The sequence below is a fragment of the Ischnura elegans genome, chromosome 12 (assembly GCF_921293095.1).
Source record: "Ischnura elegans chromosome 12, ioIscEleg1.1, whole genome shotgun sequence".
Lineage (NCBI taxonomy): Eukaryota > Metazoa > Arthropoda > Insecta > Odonata > Coenagrionidae > Ischnura > Ischnura elegans.
The window spans coordinates 19,506,384-19,527,817 of record NC_060257.1 but is presented as its reverse complement, the minus strand read 5'-3'; the positions used below and the strand labels follow the sequence as shown (position 1 = coordinate 19,527,817).

Below are 21,434 nucleotides of genomic sequence, written 5' to 3'. Positions count from 1 at the left end.
GTCACCACTAAAAAGCAGGTTAGAGCTGCATTAATTTCTAAAATGGCGTGGAATTGCGCGAATGCATTCGAACGAAATTAGAACAGGGGCTATTTTGCCGTCTCGCATCCACGCATTCTCGCATGTGTTCTAGCAATTCACCGCTTTACATGACGCAATTTTGATTGCGCAATTCCGTGTACCGTGTAAAACGGCCTTTAGATTACGGGATGCGAGGTTGATGCCACCGCTGTGCATATATACCTTGTGAGTCAAACGGAGACACTACCCTTTAGCCTAGTGGGACTAGATATAAAGGATACCCAATCCCCGAGAGTCAGTTTTTGAGGCTTACACCGAGACAGATCGACTTGGAGTCCATGGTGGAGAGACGAATCGACGCTACTTCCAAGCAGATCACCGGACACTGACGCAGACATACCGGCAGCACCAACCCTGACTAAGGCCGTAGCCAGAAAATATTTTCGGGAGGGGGGGGGGGGGGTTTATAGAATAGTTGACAAACATAAAATTATTTTTATAAGGTAAATAAAATAGCGTATACGGTTAAATATACATATTTATTATGAACCCTTAAAGGAAAATATAAAAATATTATTGTAAAATTGAATTTAGCCTTCTAGTTTTTTTATGCAGCGACCAAATGATTTAACTCCTCGGTGTCGATGTCAATTCTGCGGTCCCTCAGGAGGCTCATAAGTCACTCATCTCTCTACTAATTCACAGCCCTATTATTTCACACACTGCACTACAACTACACACATTGCACCTACAAATTCGCTTGGATAATTATTGACTTAAGTCGCATTGGACTACTAGATGTCCATCCCCCCCTGGCTACGGCTTTGACTCTGACCATACCTTCCCCACTTTTCCTTGCTCTCGGTATCAATTATCCGTATATCTTGTTACCATTCAATTTTTTACTGTCCGGTCTCAAGGAGTCCCTTAAGTGTCACCACCAGATATCGTTCAAATTTTGCTAGGTGCCAGGAAATGGATACCTCTGAGGTGTTTTTTTTTGTTACTGCCGCCAATACTCAATATTTTTCGAGATTTTAGCGACGGAAAGTAAAAGGAAAACTCCTACATGTATGCAACCCGTAGGATGACAATACACCGTCAGCACTCTTCATCCTAGCAACGGAGAATGAGGGGCAATTGTTGCATAAATTTAGGCGTTTTACTGGTACTTTGCGTCGCTAAGGTGGCACTAGAGGGACTTCCCTTGTCAGTCGCCCGAGTATTGTCCATTAATTTCATTATCATCATCACTAGTCAAAAATTCTAAGATTGGTTTGACGCAGCTCTCCCCTCAGTACTCCTATAATCTAATATTTTCACACATACGTAGGTATTTCTTCTCTTTCACATCCTTATTTAACTGTTCCATGTATTTTATTTGAGGTCTTTCTTTTGCGTTCTTGCAATCTACTTGTCCCTCGACGATTGTCTTCATCAGGCCATCATGTCTCAAGATATGGCCTACATGGTTGTTCCGTCTTCTTGTCACGGTTTTCATGAGGCATCTCTTCTCTCCTATTCTTCTTAAGATCTCTTACTTATACTCGGTCGATCCATTTGATTTATTTAAATCCTTTAATTCATTTTAATGAAACTGGAGCCTCTCAACGGAGAGAGTAGTAACTTAGTGGGTAAAGCGCTTGGCTACTGACCGAGGGATTCGGGGATCAAATGCCAGGTGAAGCCGTAAGAATTATACATATAATAATAGGGTCGTGCGTAAGAGTTATTATAATCAATTACAGGCAACAGTAACCATAAGGCATTATAGAATACTTACTCACTTACTCAGTGAGTAAACTCGAAGGTCGGTTTCGATAGGTGAGGGTAGAGCTCGCCCTGGACTAGGTCACAGGCGTGTGAATATCACACATTCAGGGTAGGGGGATCAGTTCCTTTCCCTGAGCCACCTTGCACTTCGAGGTCTGCATTATTTCTCATTATGGCGTGAGATTGTGCGAATGCATGGGCGAATTTAGAACGGGATATTTTGCCATCTCACGTTCATGCATTATCGCATGCGTTCTTGCAAATCACCGCTTAACACAAGGCAATTTTGACTGCACCTGCGCACTCACGTCAGATTTTGCAATTACGTGGCCCATGTAAAACGGCCTAAATGTGCCTATTGTGAGCGGTTTTTAATCGTTCAAGCGTGAATCTTAAGGTGAACTAAATTTACACCGAAAGAGCACATTATCTGTAAATCTAGGAAATTCTGGGGAATGTACGAAATGTGCAGCCCTAACCAACACCTGAATAAATTTTTATTGTAGTTGCAGTCTATATTTTTTTTACTCATAAACAAGCATCGCCAAATCCATTAGATATTAGCGGTCATTTAAATTTCTAAAAAAAATATAAGGGGGATTTTAATTTTTCGGCCGATTGAGAACATACCGTAAAACAGCATATACTGACAATTTTATGGCGGAGAAATTTACTTCGCTATTCAGAAACGAATTTTTCCAAGTGCTTTCGTTCCTCTTTCCAAGTTCAGTCGCTTTTTTTTCTCCGTCTCATTGTCAGTTCCGAGAACCGCGCGGTGACGTCATCGAAGTGGAGCACGCAATGGTCATGGTCGAAGTCCGATTTTATTTTCATACTCACGACTAGCGGGATGTTCGGGACGACTATCTTGTCCTGCAGTGACCCCCGAGACAGTTCAGGCTCCCAGTGCACCGTCCTCCTCGGCTCGAACGTGAGCGAATCGTCGGATGTCGACCCGAAGTCCGGGTTAACGTTCTCCAGCTCTTCCCTGGAAATCAAATCCACAGATTGCGCGAATGTCACAAACTATAAAGGCGTGTTTATACGGTACATTAACACGTAAGGGTTAATGTCTGCTTGCATGAACGATTTGTGTGAACCGGAACGGAACATGTACGGATGCATGAACCAATTAAAAACCGGTTCTATTTTCTGTACATGCATTCGTACAAGTTGGGTGGTTATACGCTGCATTCTCGTAGTCATTCACGCGTTCATGCTTTTAGAAATTAACTCGTACGTATTAATGTATCGTTTGACCAGGCCTTTTAGTCTGTATACCTTAGGGTGGTGCACGTGACCGCTGCGCCGCGAGGAGAAAAGGACCGACTCGGGTAGCTAGCGGGCCCGTGTGCCACCCTGTGGTACACAGACTATAATGCAGAGCTCATAACCAGTGGCGTAGCCAGGAATTTCGTTCGGGGGAGGTCCAAAACCAAGGGGGGAAATTATTGAAAAATGGATTTGAAATTAATTTTAACACTTTTCATAATCGAAAAAACTTCATTTGTTAAAGAAATATTTTTAAATTCATGATTTTTCAATATTTTGTTTTCTTTTATGAAGGAAAATCATTGTGTTTTTATATTTCGGGGTGGGTCCGGACACCCCGGACCTCCCCCCTGAATACGCCACTGCTCATAACGAAACACAATAGTAACAAAACACTGTTATTCGCTGAGGGTAACTTACAGAGGGCTGTTTGAGTTCGCCCACCGTACGCTATCCGTGTGGGGTCATGAGGTGCTTCGTAAGAAAAAAAGTCACTTCCGCGACTCCACTTTAGTGCACTTTATCAATGAGTGGTTCCGATATGCTTCTGTTTTGGGTAATTTCAAGGACGATTTAACGCATGAAAAACAAGGTTGCCGAATTAATGAGATGCGTACAGATTGTTTGCCACGGTTGTGTTTTTCATGGTCAACACTCAGGTTATCGACCTCGACTATGTGCGTATTTGGTGGGCACCAGGGTCACTTCTTCTTTAACGGACCCTAGCAGTTGGTGTTTCGTCGCGCTGGAAGTACGAAATTTGGGGCTGTTCCTTTTCTTCCGCCCTGAGTCTCGAACTGCACGCATTTGATCGACCTGCGCCAGGAAAAATTAAATTAAAAAACCACTATCATCCTGCAGTTATTTATCATTGTTATCTATTTGTACTCCAGACAAAATAGTCAAGAATTGGTTGTTCTTTTATTTTTGTGAATGGTTGGCAGAATAATTTTTCTGCCGCAAAAGAAGCCAAGGCTAGAGAGGCCAGGGAGGGGTCTAGAGATTCGAACCTCCTGAAATACTTTGGAGATAATTTAAGCGTATCCATCGTATCCATCAACTGCAACCCACTATCTTTGAGCACCGCCTTCCCAAATATTTTTCCAGCTTAGGCCTTTAAAAAGGTATGTATTTCGCGTGAAAATATAGAATGAAAAACCGTGGCTTGATGGAGTAATTAATCCTCAAAATAAGCGATGTTCATAGCAGGCATGTTTACAACTTATTAACAAATGGGAAATTGTTTCCACGAAAATTTTGTTGAAGGACCTCTAAGCGAAATATCCAGCGACGGGTCAACGCTGTAGCAGAACGAAAAACGGGGGTATAACATGGAAACGGAGGGTATCTCATCGCGAAGTTGTATTTTTGGATGAGTGCGGGCTATCAGGTTAAGGGGGTAAGCTAGAGGGCCGCGACCTTGATGTAGAAGGGTGGTAAGAAGACTTCATGGCACAAATGGAGAGCCTAACTCGGTCGGAAGCTAGAGAAAATTCATCGCCAATTTTATACATTACCTAAATTCGACACTAGATTTTTCTAAGGTTATTTAAACGCTCTTATTTGGAGATAGTGTGTGGGTGCCAAGGTATCCACTGTTGAAACGCCCATGCGTTCCCATATACTACGCAGTAAGCAAAATAATAATTATCTGTCATAAATTAAGCGAAATCTTAACAGTTTAAATGGTTGAGATTTTGCTAATTTCAATAATATTTAGTAACAACTGACACAGAAGAACCTTTCTCTTGAAACATTAAGTAACAAAGAAACCGAACGAAATTACTTAATTTACAAATATTCGCCGGTATTTTAGAGACGAAAAAAACTAAAAATATCAATTACTTATTCCAGCATAGCCATGACAGATTAGTTTTCAAGGGTGAGAAGTTACGTCACTGGAGACGAGAACGGTGAGATGATTAATCGCCACTGAATACACACCTGCGTTCATGCGTAGAGCAAGATGGTACGGGTGTGCCTGTACGGAGTGCGTATTACGATTGGGCACCATACATTAGCATGCAATCCGAATCATAACGAAACGTCGGGGCTCTTCGTTTCATTTGAGGAGTGCGCAGCGCGGCAACAATAATCAAATCAAATATTTGCGTCCTAAAAACTTGTAAATCTATTATCATCTACGAAAAATAAAAATATTCTACCAGTAGTAAACCTACTTATAAAGCATCTTCGTATAATAAAGGAACAATGTAAAACAAACATAAACTCTTCCAGGGCCGCCAACGTATACCCTATATACATTGACATTACACCTAATTCTTTTTCGAGAAAAATGTTACATTTGAGTTACATAGCTCACAGGCTTCCCGTAAATATAGTTTCACAACGTCTTTAAGCTTCATATGTTCGGTGATAAATTCTAGCTAATTAAAATTGGGGTTTTGCTCGGCAGATGCATACGCACTTTCGTTTTCTTAGGTGTACTAATATCACATGTTACCCATGTACATCAATATTTAAGGCGATCGTAAAAATAGCTTATGTTCTTTTTATTGGATACATGTAATTTTAAGATAAATATCGTAGGGGATGTATGACGCTATTTAATTCACAGAAAAAAATTGTAAGGGGAGGGGAAATGCGTCATCAGAGCAGAGTCACCCAGGGAGGGGGGTGAGAAATTTTGGGGGAGTAGTGCGCCAACAGATGGGCACCCCTGCACTCACCTATAGACGTAGGGTCCAACTTCTTCGAGGCGGAGTCGCTCCTCTCCGCGTAGAAAGGCCTCCGAGTTGGAGACATTGAAGACGTACACGCGTAGGTAGATGGCCACGGGCGGCTTCCGCCAAAGACCGAAGGCATACGAACCCTCCTTCAGGCTCAGCGTCTGTTCAAAGAGAAGAGATCACATGGGAATAGGGTGGTTTCCCATTACTTTTTTATTGCCTAAATCGAAAGATTATTACTCCTGGAGTACGTATTTCACGCTTTTAGATCTTTAAATGACGATATCTAAGCGATATCTAAGCTATTTTTCGCGATTAAATGAAAAGTGAAAAATTTCAAGCGCGCGAAAACGCGACGGCATATAAGAATGAATACTGGGAATATCCCGTGTTACGTCACTGTGGTTCCGGCTGCCGCCGTGTGAGGCCACCTTGGTGCGAGGCCATGAGCGCCGATACGATGCAGGCTGCTAGCAGGTAGCAGAGTACCCTGCTGGCAGGTAGCGCTTGGCTTAAATAAAGATTGTTAATACCCTATCAAACGAAGGAAACTTTCCGACCATAAGCAATTTTAATAGGTGATTACTAAGAGATGTTTCCCTGAGCTATGTGCCTTATGCATGCATTGGTAATCTCAGGCGATGTAAAACTCCTATCTACTCGTATAGCATCTGGGCCCCTGTGACGTCACGTGGAGTGGTATCGCATGGCCGCCAATCTGGCCTTTTTCAAATGAGGCTAAAATTGACCATTAACATTCGTCAAAACTGGAATTTCTAAAACCAAATAATTTGTATCTTATGAATACACTAGTGGTCGGTAACAAATCGCAATCAATGCCTTTTGTTTTCTTTGATGAAGGAAACAACCCTATTGAGGACCGGGGTGGCATAACAGATAGCGCCTTCTAGATTCTTCCACAAGAACCCTGGCGCTCTATCAATGACACCAGCTCGATCTTCATTCCTTGGGGATAAATACCGGAAAATATTACCATTAATATTTTCGGCAATGTAAACAAGATGCTTGCTCCTCATGATAACTCTCTAAAATAATATACATAGTGTTTTATAGTTTTATGATTTGTGGAGATTTTCTATTACAACTGCGGTGAACAGTTTCTAGTGATTGATTAATGGATACCTTCCACCACAGAATATGTTGAAATAAACACGGATTCCACCAGTTTACAATCTTGCTTTACTTAGTTGTCACAATGTCACATTCATCCCTTACCTGTATTCCTTACGCTTTTTCTTTCCTATTTTACTTCCCAAATTTCTTCGAAATATTTCAATATACCAAATCCCAAACCTTTCAATCTATTCCAAATCTTTTTGATTATGCCATAGCGTAATTAGCATTGAATCAGTCATAAGTGGTAAGTGGGAATTCAAGAACAAAAATCTCTTCACAGGCAAATATGATACGACTTACGCGCCGGCTACTTATCTCTAAAGGGACGGAACAATGTAGAGAAATATAAATACTTATGGAAATACCTATCAATAAAAATATTTTAACTTTATTTTCACCATAGATAAGATTATATAAAAAGAAAAAAAACATTATTCTATTCATCCAGAAGAAACTTAACCCTTCATCGCCGTTTCCTGGATAAACTTTTGGATAATCACAGTGTTTTCTCACAATAAATCTGAATATCCTCGTAAATTTGTTACGCGCCGGTTGAGGTCAGGGATGCTGCTATGCAGGATATTAAAAATGCTAATGCATATACAAAAAACACATTTAACTTTATTTTCATCATACTTACATTTGGTTTAAATAAGAAAAAATACTATTCCATTAATGATGAAGATTATCATCCTCCCTCTCGCCGTTTCCTAGATAAGCTTCGAGTAACAGTGCCTTAGAGAGATAAATATGAATTTTCGCGTCATAAAATCCTTTAAGCTGCAAAGCTTCTTCAATCAAACTTATATATTCCGTCCTATATTATAAATTGCCCGAGATAGCCGAAGGATTTCACTTGCCCTTACGTATATCCCAAAAGTGTTAAGGACCTCCAACTAGCAAATATTTTCTATATCTTCCGATGAAATTTATGCATATTTGTCAAGAGGGAATGAAAAGCATAAGCAAAATGTTAGCTGGAGTACAATAATTGCAACACCATAACGAGAATAGCTATTTAGGAATACCCGGAAAGCATTTTCAGTATGTAAGCCTCGATTTACAATGGCAATTGATGACACGAAAAATTTCGTATACCGTCTCAAGCACATAAAAAAATCAAAGTGGAAGATAAGCCACAGCAAACTCAAGTGTGCAAATATCTCCGATTGTAAGACCGCCATAATGCACTTAAAAAAGGCGAAAAAACTCACTACGTGGGATAGCTAAGTTTTCTGAGAAGACGCCGAGTTTACTACGCAGGCATTTCTTCGCTAACGTCGCAGGTGAGAAGACCAAACCTTTAGACATTTCCTTATATGTACAAGATGTACCGCGGGCCCAAGGTCCACCCATAATAACTATTATGTTAACTCAAACTGCTAAATAATTATTACGGCTTGATTTTAATCTGTCTCACAAACTTTAGTTATGTAGAGACACCAAAAATATTTCATTACGTAAAAATGCTTTCACGAGCTGAGATAATCTGAAGTAAAACTGGAAGTAGATTTTAAAGTACCCGAGCACCCGAAGTTAAAAAGAAACTTATTAGGTAAATGCAATTGAGTGAGTTCTCTGTTTTTCCACGCGACTTTCATTGATAATAACACTTCTTTCTGACAACGCAAAATCAACTACGGAATTATTTGTGGAATATCAAACAAAGCGAGGCAAATACTTGAAAAATATTCAAAGAAAACGTTAATAGGCTAATTTTTTCATTTTTATATTCAGGCTATAACATGGTGTTTTTAAAGGCATTTACAAAGAAGTATACTTAATTTTTCTACTTTTTCTTTCGCTCATTGTCGCGGCTATGTGGACGAAACTAAAATAAAGATCGTGACCCACGCAACTAGATAAAAAGATTGCAAAATAAGTTGAAGAAAAACGAAGTTTCTTCGCTAGAGCATAAACTATGTAAGTGCCTACTCACATGCTTCATGATCAGGTTGGAAGGGTCCACCACAGAGAAAAGAGATGCGATAGCAGTCAGCACAATACCCACGACACCAAGAAGTACGGATCCTGGAAAAAATAAGTAAAAATTTGGCCATATGAATTTATTTCATCACAATAAAAATATGAGTTATTTCAATACACAAAGAATACGGCGGTTAAATTGAAGTGCTACAGGTATGGTATTTGGAGGAGGCGACCGATAATCACTTGCGCCATGAGGGAAGGGTATGGAGGGAAGGGTGGAGAGAAACCCGGCGTCGGCATTAGCCTCCTCTTAGCAAAAGGCACCAAGGGGACCACGGCTTAATGTCCCATTCGACGGATGGATCGTCGCGCTTGAAATGTCCTCCCCACAACATTCAAGCAGGGATTGGGAGGTCTCTGAAAATCCTTTGCCACCACCGGGATTTGAACCTGGACGCCAACACCACACCAACCTGATCCCCGAACTTCTAGAGTAAAGCATAATGGGCCCAATTGTGTAGGAAACTGTTCACATTGAATTTTCTTACGAAACCCTCACATAATGGTGAAATAATTACGAGTTCATAAGCGCCGTTTTTTTACAAAATTAATAAATAAAATGAAAATGTTTTTTTTTAATGTCAGCATAATATAACACGGGGTTAGAACCGAGAAAACCATGTTATAACATGGACCTTCATTTCACGAACGATTAATTTATTAATTCCATTGAAAGAAATTTCTGGCTTAATTAATATCATAGAGTAAGTATATAGAGTAAGAATATACTTACTCTATGTTAATATTTTCAATTGATTCAATCTATTTCAATGGACTTATATCATTTTTCGATTTGCCAGTACTTCTCGCGTAGGTCGAAATAGTTTGTATAAATCGGTTATTTAGAATTAATATTTACGAGTGCAGGTACAAATGACTAGTTGTTTCATTTCTCTGCTTCATTAAATTAATGTCAAAACTCAAACACTATGGGGACGAAAAAAATAAAATAAAGTTAAAATTATGAGAATCATTCATACAGAAAATTAAAATTGTTTTCTAGATAATAATCATATCATTGAAATTACTACCATATAATGCATTTTATGAAAATAGTCCATATTTAGTGGAAATTAACCGTAACACCGTGGAACCATTGTGGAATTGGAGATTGGTGGAACCGGGATGCATACAAGATGAGAATTTCAATACTCATGACAGAAGAAGAGTGGAAAAAGATCGAGAGATAAAATAAATCTTATTTCAAAACAGGAAGTAGAAAATGTATAAGAAAAACACCAGCTGACAACAAAAACATGGAGCAAAATAAGTTATCATGCTATTTGACCCAGAGGATTGACGAAAATTCCGCGTAAAATAATGTATACCCAGTAACATGGACGTTATCAAGTCGTTCAGGTCATCTGCGAAATGATAGAGGTGAAAAGTAAGAGCAGATAAAATTTAGGACTAGAGCTATGAAATTATCTTCATTTGACGGGGAAATGTTTTGCCGACGAGTTCGTATCCATAAAATAAGCACAATGAATATGATTCGACATTTAGTGATTCGCTTTCGAAATACTTTTAGACAAAATTCTACATATTACCCGAATATGTGGGCGTCCATTACAATAAAGATAATAGGTATATATAAATAATAATTATAATAATAAGTTTTATTACTCTATAAAGCAAATTTCAATTACAAATGTAGATTTATTTTAGGTAGCCTTTAAGGAGAACTATTTAAAGGCTACCATCATATAAAATAATGCATTATGCTTTTTTTGAATGATACATACAGCTCGTGTAGTGATACCATGACTATCCCTTAACAGTGAAAGGGTATACCTAAATGGTAATTACTAACAGTTTTTTTATAACTATTTTATATCAATTTTTACAACAATATTTGCTCTACAATCTCATTGGTGGGAGGCTAAGATTATGGACCTATCTACAAAAAACATCTTTTTAACAACGTCGAATTTGGCTTTGGTAAGGGAATACTTTTTTACACAGGGTTAAATGGGACGGCAGGAATATTACATAGAAACCACTTCTAGTATAGAGACATCAAATATTTCTCAGCAAGGTCACCACCGAGCTGTGAATGAATGGCACAGCAACTAAGGTGCTGGGGATTAGAAGAAATGAAACTTTGAATAAAAAAGAGCACAGTGACCTCCACGACGTTTCACTCTCAATAATCTTCAGGTGATAATTACACTCGAGAGGAAATTCAGGTCAACTCAGCGTGAAGTTCCTCTCCATTCCGATAAAAACGACAATGAATAACGGCGAAATTTATGACAATAGGCTTGAGGGTCCATGTACACACACCTTAAATAAGGAATATCATTTGAGCAAGGACAGGTAAGTGATCATCTTAGGGGAAATTAGTATGGAAACAGGTCGGTTGAGATTTTTTTTCTGACACAATTCAGTGAGGATAGCTTGAAAAAAAATACACGCACGGTTTAAGAGACAGCTGAACATTATTCATCTCAAGTATGAGGATTTTCCATGGAGAAATTCAAGAGGTTTAGTCAGGATAAAATTACAAATAGTTGACCCATTAAAACACGCATACAAATGATGATAGGGGGAAGTCGGTGAAAAATTATTAGGAAATAGCGAAGCAAAGAGGTGAGTGACGCATTAAAAGGCATATTTTTCCTTCAAAGCAACAGGGGAGGGAAATCCAGGGTATATTTCCATGGTGATGTTAATACCAGAAAAGTGAACGAATAATAACAAAATTGGCATATCGACAGCTAAGTTCTAACAACACGTATCTAAAATTCGGCCGGTTTGAGACAGGTATCTTAAACAAAGTTTAAGTAACAACATTAAAAAATATAACACAAACAAAAAACAACACTTTGTTTGAAAATGAATGCTTCTTTTTCAGTTTTATGAACTGTTGGTTTTTAATTTCAGTGTACATGTTAAAAAATAATATTTCTTTTGCTCTCCTGAAAGGTTGCTATTTTTGAGATACGTGTTGTTAGAACTTAGCCATCGATATATTGGAAAGTATATTTTTCGGTCCTACAGTGATGTGAATTTAAAAAATATTCGAAAAGAGAGTAATATCATAGAGTAATTATATAGTAGGTAAGTATAGAGAATATACTTACTCTCTGGTAATATATACTGTTGAGGACTGACCCACTCTAATTGTATTGTTTTACATCTCGAAAAATGACATTAAAATACGGACTTCTCTAATTGGAACTAAAATCAATAATAAATGCAATATCGGATTGAAGTCTCAATCCGAAGAAGTTTCTTCTGTTCATTATGAATGCTATCTTACTTTTAAGGAATATATTTTTTACATCTCGACGCATTTCACCATTTCACCTCAGCAAGCACGAACTGATCTTTACCTGACAATACGGTGAGACAGAGATACGCGCCATTCAAATATTAAAAAGTATACTCTCTACAAGTACTATACCATTTATTCTACTACGTGTCTGTTGTATATGTCAATAAGGGAGGGCTTTGTGGTCCAGGATTCGAACATGATAGAATCTTAAGATATTTGTTGCAAAAATCCTCGTCATTTAGGAGCAAACCTTGACTAGTTCCAGTGAATACGAATGGTGAATTAATCTTGAGATTCCGAGAGGGTCAGGGAATCCCCCAGACCAGGTTCGTACATTGCCACGGAAATCCAAAGGTCTGTGGTTCCATTCCTGGTCTAGGGGATTTTTTTCTCATGGATACTCACGTAAATATAAGCTAGGTATATGCTGTACTTCGCTGTATTACTTGCAACATTCGAAATACGCGATGACCTAAGTTTAATCCATTTTACTTAATTGGATTGATATTAATAATAGAATAGTGTAAGGATTAATAAATTATCCATCAGAAAGCCGTAAAAATCACCATTTTGAACCATTTATCTTAAAATTTCGCAATTAATTAATCTCGCACCCACCGCTTATCCTGGTGGTTATTCCATACCCTCACACACCCCGGTATTAGTTGCATCTAAACCCCCAACCGCGCCTTAATTCCTAGCTGCGCCCCTGGTGTGGAGGGCATTTCCAGCGCATTACTCCGTCCGTCGGATAGGACAGTCAGTGCGGTCCCCTCAGCGCCTTTCGATAAGAGCAGAATAATGCTGACGCCAGGTTTCTCTTCACCCTTCCTTCCAAACGCTTCGCTAACGGCGCAAATGACCTCAGCTGTCGGTCGCCTCCTCCAAATACAATAAAATACGAACAACGTATAAGTTAACCGCATCAGAAGCCCATTAAAGATTAGAATTTTTTGTCAGAATACATAAATAATCCGTAAGTAGCTAAAAAAAAGAGACATGAATCCCCTATATAAAGTACAAAACCCAAACTTTAATGTAAGGGCAGAAATGCTCTAACAAACCATCTTTAGAGAAGGAATGTTCAATGAGATCATCTTCAGCATGGGAAGAGCAAGATCTAGAAGCAAAATGAACAGCATTTCGAAAAATAATTTTGTGACGCGCTGAGGTCGTGTCAACAGAGAAGCATTGCGTCAACTCCGAATTCTCTACATTAGGTCATCCACTGAATTCGTCACGAATTACGAAAGCGATTCCCGGGGATCTCAACCGACGAATTTTCCGCTGATACTAAATCCTCAGAATTCACTCATCGACTAACTGACTTCAAGGTCATTCTCAAAATACGCCATCTAAATATTGAGATGAAATTGATAATAAAGTCACTGAAACAAACTCATTCGCACGGTGGAGTCAATTCTGCATTTTATCCCAAGAACCTCTGCTCCAAGAAGAAAATAAGACAAGGAAACGAGAACTACAGTGATTAAAAACATGTATCCAGGCTACTCATTTGTTGGTTTTTAGGGATTTTAGGAAGCAAAAGTCAGCCTCGTTAACAAAGGGGCATAATCCTCCGGCAGAAATTAACGCTCGGATAGTAATAGCACCGATTGGATTTCTATCTTTTCATGATAACAATGTAATATTGGATTTATTATAGAAATATACAGTAAGGGATACATGAATTCATGCTTAGGGATCACTAACTCTTCGAAGAGTTAGTGGATTCAAAAAAACTCGAAATACGCGTTCGTATGCTTTCCATACTGTATTTTATGCCCATAAATGCAGTACTCCGCGGTTTTTCCAAATGACTGTTCAGGGCCAGTATTGGCAGCAATTACGTGAAAACTTTTGAAGTAAGAAACTCCAAGAAATCACGACGAAAAACGAACAAAATTGGGTTTGACGTTTGTTTTTCCGCCAAACCAACTCTGAGAATGAATTATGTCTCGTTATAACTGCAGAAACCTACATAGTATTTCCTGAGATTATTATGTAAACCTCAAGTCCTTAGCACAAAAGTTAAGCTACGACATAGGACATTGCGGAGGCTTTCAGGAGAGGTTGTGTACTCTAAACACCCAAAAGCCTTTAAGGATGGGCAGGTGTGATGTTTGATTGGCCAGGTAACGACTACTCAGGAAACAGAACAGAGATTAAAGGAAAACCCGGCTTCGTTCGCAGTCCTCCCCATTCAAGAGAGATCGAAAGCCTCGCACACTTTATAACAAATACTTTCGAAGAAATCCGAAATTTGACAAACTCTGTGCATCGGGCCAAGTAGGACTCTCATTTCTATATTCCATCTACAAGTACATTTCCAATTCCTAGGCCCGTATCATAAAAGTCCCCTCGAAGTTGAAGTTGAGGATGGCCTCGTTTGAAGCCGGCCTAGCTCGACGAGGAGATCCCTCGACCGCGTCAAATCATAAAAGTCTCCTCCAGCTCGGCTCATAGGAGGAGGGGTTTGAGCCAGCGGAAATGACGCATTGTTGAGGACGATGTTTCTGGTTTCAGAGTTGACAGTCTTCCAGCATTGTTCCATGTTCATTTTTTCGAATCGTATTTGCGCAGACATGCGCAGTAGCGATATACCGAATGCGGCCGGGGAGATACCCGCCAATATCAACAATAGAAACAGCAATGGCTAACAAGGGGAATACACGACCTGACGACTGGGGTGGCCGATTGAGCTCAAATTTTCTGATTCAGTAGATCACGGCTATCAACTAAATATGCCGAAGCAAGGCGACGCACTTCTCAAAACTTTTCGAGAAAAAAGCAATTAAAAATCGTAAAAAACGGGTCTACGGTAAATATCCGGTATTTCCTTACATTTACTTGAAGACAGCGGTGGCCCAGTGGTAACGGTGGTTGACTGTGGATGTAAAAGGATGGCGAATTCGATCCTCACTCACAGTCCTTTTTGTATTTGATTATTCAAGGATTTTATTGTTTGCATTTTTAAAGATTGTTTTCTAATCTTCGTTAGCTCAATGAAAATATTTTTAATTCATTTTTTTAAACAATAATAAGTGCTGAAAGGGGTAGGAAATGAAGAAAGGGCTATATAATAGCCTTTCCAAGGGCGATTTTGTCTTTATTTGTTCTCTCTAGGTATATTAGGGTATTGCGAGTGTAAATTGTCTTCTGTAGGGGGGGGGTCAGAATAATGACATTTAAATTATTAATTGGGAGGGAAATCCACCCTATCGACGGATTATGCTTTCATTGGGAGTTTAATTGAGAAAATTATTCGTAAGCATGAATGACGCGTGTATACCGTCAAAAATACAGGGCAGTCGATGCGGCGGAGGAAAGAACACGTTCTCCGTTTGTTCGAGTAGTATCCCGAAACTTGCAAACGAAGAATTTAGTAAAATAAAAGAAGTACCGTGAGTGAGGATCGAACTCCCAGTCCTTACATCCACAGTCAACCACCGTTACCACTGGGCCACCACTGTCTTCAAGTAAATGTAAGGCAATACCGGATATATACCGTAGACCCGTTTTTTAAGATTTTAATTGCTTTTTTCTCGAAAAGTTTTGAGAAGTGCGTCGTCTTGCTTCGGCATATTTAATTGACAGCCGTGATCTGCCGAATCAGAAAATTTGAGCTCAATCGGCCACCCGAAGGTCGTGTATTCCCCATGTAAGTCGGAGCGCATGGCCAGGCAGGAGCAGGAAATTTTGTGCAATTTGGTGGTCAAGTACAAGGACGTAATTGAGTGTAAGCGCTCGGATGCGGAGTCCGTTTTAAGCAAGGCAAGATGCTGGCACAAAATAACGGAAGAGTTTAATAATCGTGGATGAATAATCATCATCTTCTCGCAATGGCGGAAGTCACCTCAAACGCTTTGAGCCGATAATAATCTAACCTCAAAGTTTGAGCTGAGGCTGGCCTCAAAACTCGACGTTTTTGAGGTTGAGGTCGGTTTTATGATATCGTATCTCCTCCTCCTGACGACAATGAGGTGGAGGCCGGCTTCGAGGGGACTTTTATGATACGGGCCCTAATATCACATTTTATTCCTTCAGCTGAGCGTTTTTTTTCTATTTATAGGAAGAATTATCGCGTATTTTAATTTATAATTCCTATAAGGAGGACAGGAAATAACTCTCAACATTAAAAATTAGGCATTATTACTCATCCTCCTAAAAAGAGCCACTCCATTTCGCAAATCGAAAGAAAAAAGTGTCACACGTCCAGGATTTCTCTATAGGCCTACTTCAGCCTAGGGCCTCAAGTTCAAAAGGGGCCTGCATTCAAATGGCTGGCAAAATTAAAATAACACTGTTCTAAAAACAGTGAACAATGAAACGATGAACCGAAAACAAGGAGAAATTCTTTTTATATGACTAATAAACAAACATAAAAATGCATTGGTTGTGATTGACGGTTTTTGTTCATCGGGTCTATTCGTTTTTATAGTTTGCGCCAAAGTATAGTACATATGTTCACCGATTTCTACGTAAAATATTGACGCACCTTATACTATTAAGCTCTTGTTTAACAAACTTAAAAAATAGTAGGTGATTAGATCAAAATCCGGCCCAGCACACGTATATTTTCTAGGTCGTGTCATATGTTTGAAGACCTTACAGACGTTTCGCACGTTAATCAGAGATGCCCTCGATATTTGTCATCCGGGGAAACTAAAATCGAAAATTAAAAGCTCTTGGAAAAGATTTGAAGGCTGCATCGCTAAGAGGACGGGAGCAATACACGTCGCCGGAGTGCCATGAGGTTGATTAGAATTCTGACCATACCCACGGACATTTCGAGTCGGCACGATTGTGAATGCACGGCAACAACCATAATCCATCACGCATATCGTTCCGAACATGGATCTGTACCGTTTTCGTTGAGGAAAGGCCGCGTAACAATAGCGGAAGACGGTGTCCGTGAACATTTTGAGAAAAGGCAAACCGATTACTTCCCTACCCACTTCCGATTCGAATAAGTTTCTACCATCATTTCGGGGGTGTAATTAGAGATTTCTAGGAGGAGCCACTGTTCAATCAACCCTAATACGGGCTCTTGGACTCATCGCATCACATTTTTGAGAATTTTATTATGTTATTAAATGTCAGCATGTTGTAATTTTTTTACTTCTTCTAATTGTATATTTCCTATAAATTAGAGTAATTCAAACTTCTTTCGGAATTAAAGTAACTTAAAAAATAATTTTTTCCCTGAATTCCCACAAATCCGGGCAAGGTAAGTCTGTTTGCACGAAATGTAAAAAGTAATGGGCATTTTACAAATATTTGGTTTGAATTGTCAAAATGATGTAAAATTATCACTATGTACATGTAACGATAAATATTTGGTGTTTTATGTAGTGAAAACAGAAAGAATCAGTCAAAAGAGTCCACTGTACTCGCTGTTTGACTATGTATGAAATTAATAAGTAATGTAAAAATTTGTTAAACAGAAAATAATCAATTTTATGTTAAATGATTCTATTGTGCACAATATGTACCAATTGATGTGAAAAGTAATATTTTTCACGGTTTAATAGTTTAAATTAAAAGAGTCCATTGGACTCACCTTGCCCGAATACGTCAGAAAAAATGTGTTGCCCGTGTTAGGGTTAAGCTAGCCCAGCCAGGACAAGAGTACGGTATTTAGAGAACCGTGGGGAGTTGGCGGAGATAGCAAAGGATACCGGGAATATCTATCGCATACTGAAATTTTCAAGTCAAAGAAGGAGCTTATGAGAGGAGTTTAACCCTTTCACTGCTGTGAACGTACCTTTTCTTCCTCCCTGTCATGCGCTCAGCACGCTTTTCGCCGCATTCGAGGAGAAGGTTTTTCGGAGATTGAACAGCAGCGAATGGGTTAAAAAAAAAGGTAGTTAGCTGCCCAGCTTTTTTTATTTCAGCCTACTGTGCGGCGCCTCAATTCCTTTTTTCCCTTCCTTTGTGCTTCCCCTCCTGAGGAGTGAGGGCGTATAAGTCTGGGACTTACGTCCCGGCCCTCAGGAGTCAAACCCGGCGACCCCACCCTGAGCACTCGTTTTCGCTGAAATCAGCTATCCAGGGTTGAAATTTCTTGGAATAATTTCTCTCCGCCCTGTATAAGACGGACGAATTCCATGGCAGACATCCATCTCGCCTTGAAAATTATCCATGACGACGATCGAAATGTCGACCCAAACGGACGCCCTCAGTAGCGTAACTATAGGGGGTGGAATAGGGGGATAGATCCCCCCCCAAAGCCTCAGAGAAATAATATTCAAAACTATTGTCTAGTTTTTACTTATAGTAAATTTTAACGTAACCTTTTCATGAAACCCAATTTTTTTAGTGCTAAAATTATGTAAAATGTATTTGCAGGCATGTCATTTTACCAAAATTTTCCTGAAATTGGTCTCAATAGGTGAGGATAGAGTTCAGGGACGCCGACTTACAAAAAATATTGGGGGGGCCCAAACCAGGATCTTTCCCCGGAAAATTTTATAAGTAGCGAGTTTTAAGTTTTTTAAGCATTTTAGAAGAGTCATATGATCAACATTAGAACCCTGATAACTCGAATGTCGATATCTGGACACTCCGGGGAAAATCAACAAGCCTGACACATTTTTTCCTCACACCTGTAACGAATATTTGAGGGGGCTCGGGTCCCCTCAGGCCCCATGGAGTCGGCGCCACTGATAGAGTTCACTCGAGACTTAGCTGAAGGGGTGTGAATTTCACACATTCAGGGGAGGGAGGTCGCCCTTCCCCATCCCCTCTCATCTCCCCCAAACCATATTCCTAGTTACGCCACTGGTCACGCCCTGACCTGGTGAACCTGATAAAATTTCTTGATGCCTTTCCATTGTAAATACGTGTAATAATCGTATTTAATATTGTATTTCACTCACTCAGTGATTCTACCCGAAAATTGGTTTGGATAGGTGAGGATAGAGTTCACTCGAGACTTAGCAACAGGGCTGTGAATTTCACACATTCAGGGGAACCTTTTCCTTTCTCTGGGACACCTCGAACTTTGAGGATTACGTTTGGGGTTCACTCGGGTTTGAACCCCAAACGTAATCCTCAAAGTTCCCCTAATATGTTTGTCATAGAAAGGTATGAAATGAGTTATCAAGAATTTTTTCTGCATAATAGGATCGCCTTAATTTTGATTCGCATATTCCATCATGGCCGGTGCTTGTACTCATGAGTGTAGCAACGTAACTGTAACTCGAACCAAGCAACGGACAAGTCTCAGTATGATATAGGCATAGAATAATTGAGAGTAGCTCCTCATGCCGAAGAGGAAATACATAAAAAAATTAAAAAATATACTAACAGTTGAGAATACGCGTGTATATAAGTAAGAAAACAATTCGTTAGAAATTCAGCTTAGGCAACTTGAACTTCAGAATCATCTAGATCGACTATCTTTATAGCCGTGGGACATAAACAATTATATCAGCAGAGAAGTCAAGTGTGGATGAAGTCGAAGTGCAGTTTTGCAAAAGAAGAAAGGACGATCAACCCGTGTGTGACTAATTGTAAGATTTCCTAATAAGAATAAAATAAAATTTTAATATTCCAAATTTCCTAAGCGAAATAGGCTACCTAATTGTCCAAGTCATGATCTAAACCGAAAACAAATCCCTCACTCAGGGATTAAGCCTGAAGGCTGGGCTGGTTGGGTGAGGGTAGAGCTCGCCTCAACATAAGCTACAGGCATGTGAATTAGGGGGAATGCTGGTTGGGGGTAGTTTCTTTCCTGGGCCAACTCCCTCGTCGAGGATTTTTGTTTGAGGTTGTCCAAAGGCTTCAGACGGGATTTGAACAAAGACCATTTGGACATAGGCCTTAACTACAAGGCGAACGATCAACCAGTTTATGAGTATGATGTTATAATAAGAATAAGCGAAAATCGAAGTATCCCGAAATTTCTAAGAGAAAAAGGCTACCTAATCGTCCAAGTCATGATTTGAACCGAAAAAAATCACTCACTCAGTGAATCGGGGCTGAAGGATGGGCTGGATGGATGAGGGTAAAGCTCGACCCGAAATAAACTACAGGCATTTGAATAAAACATTAAGGTTGGGAGTAATCAGACTCCTCTGGATGGCAGTTCTCTACACTACTCTCTAATAGGGTTATAAGCAGCGTATTAGCGAGAGTCCAGAAGACTCTGGAGGTAACTTCTTTCTTGCGCCACTTCCCTCTTCAAGGATTTTTGTTTGAGGTTTCCAAAGGCTTCGCCCGATATTCGAACATAGACCACTTAGATAGAAGCTCTAACCACTAGGCTACCATGCTCCCTAAGAAAAAAGTAAGGGCCGTTAATCTAAGGCAGATTAAAGTGATGTTCAAAATATAACGGATCTTCAACCAAGGCTCCGCAAACGAACACCATCTTTGTTATTCAGCAAGCTCTTCTAGCACACGCAACGATCACATTAAGCGTGACCTTCAGACTTCGTTTCGGATAAACAGTCGCATAAATGTGATATCGCGGCTATCGTCTGGGCCTCGTGGAAGGATGTACAGCTTTCTTTGCCATAGAAAGGTCAACAACATCTTGTTATTACACTGCATATCATACCACATTCCTTCCCATCGGAGAGCAAATTGCAAATCCCACGACTTCATAAAGTTGTGATGACATTTGAAATCAGCACAAAATCTCCATATGATGATAGTTAAGGAGAAAAACATGAACATCCCATCATTCATTCAGTATAAAATACTGATTCTTCTACGACCGGTCTACAAGATAAATAAAATGATATCCGAAGGCAGCACTCTTAAATGGACAGAAGAAAGAGAAACAAAATAAAAAATCTACTTACAGCTGCTAGGAGACGTGCATAAGTAAGAAAACAATTCATTAGAACTTCAGCTTAGTTCTAATAATAAGAGAAAAACTAAGTCTTCCAAAATTCCTTTGGGAAAAGGGCTATCCGAGATTACAACGTTAGAGTAGAAGTTGTACACACTGATGGAAAAGAATCTACACACTATAAGATTCACTACTTTTTAAACCGGCCGTTCATTGTTTTTCTTTTGGTGGCGTGTTTTGAAAACATAATATTGAAACTTCTAGGGCATATAGAATAAGCCAAAGTAAATATGACCCTTGTCTGAATCTCAAATTTAAAAGATGACAGCTGAGAAAAAACTGACGAAAATTTTACACTTTGAGATTAAGGCAAAGAGAGAAAATGTTCAACTTTATATCCCCTGAACGTTTCAAATACGATTATTACACGAAAATACCATAAGAAGAAAACTATTCGAGCAGTATACTA

At 39.4% G+C, this 21,434-nt stretch overlaps 1 protein-coding gene across 4 annotated transcripts in view; it reads right to left on the bottom strand.

The window, feature by feature from the left end:
* Positions 1–21,434, bottom strand: part of LOC124169195 (scavenger receptor class B member 1-like) — a 79,706-nt gene that overhangs the window by 10,952 nt on the left and 47,320 nt on the right. For all 4 annotated transcript variants that reach the window (XM_046547712.1, XM_046547710.1, XM_046547711.1 and 1 more), the window contains 3 exons: positions 8,833–8,924; positions 5,757–5,917; positions 2,635–2,782 (listed from right to left, as the gene is read on the bottom strand). In XM_046547712.1, coding sequence (XP_046403668.1) covers positions 2,635–2,782; positions 5,757–5,917; positions 8,833–8,841 — 318 coding nt within the window. In that variant the 5' untranslated portion in view covers positions 8,842–8,924. The remainder of the gene's footprint in view (positions 1–2,634; positions 2,783–5,756; positions 5,918–8,832; positions 8,925–21,434) is intronic.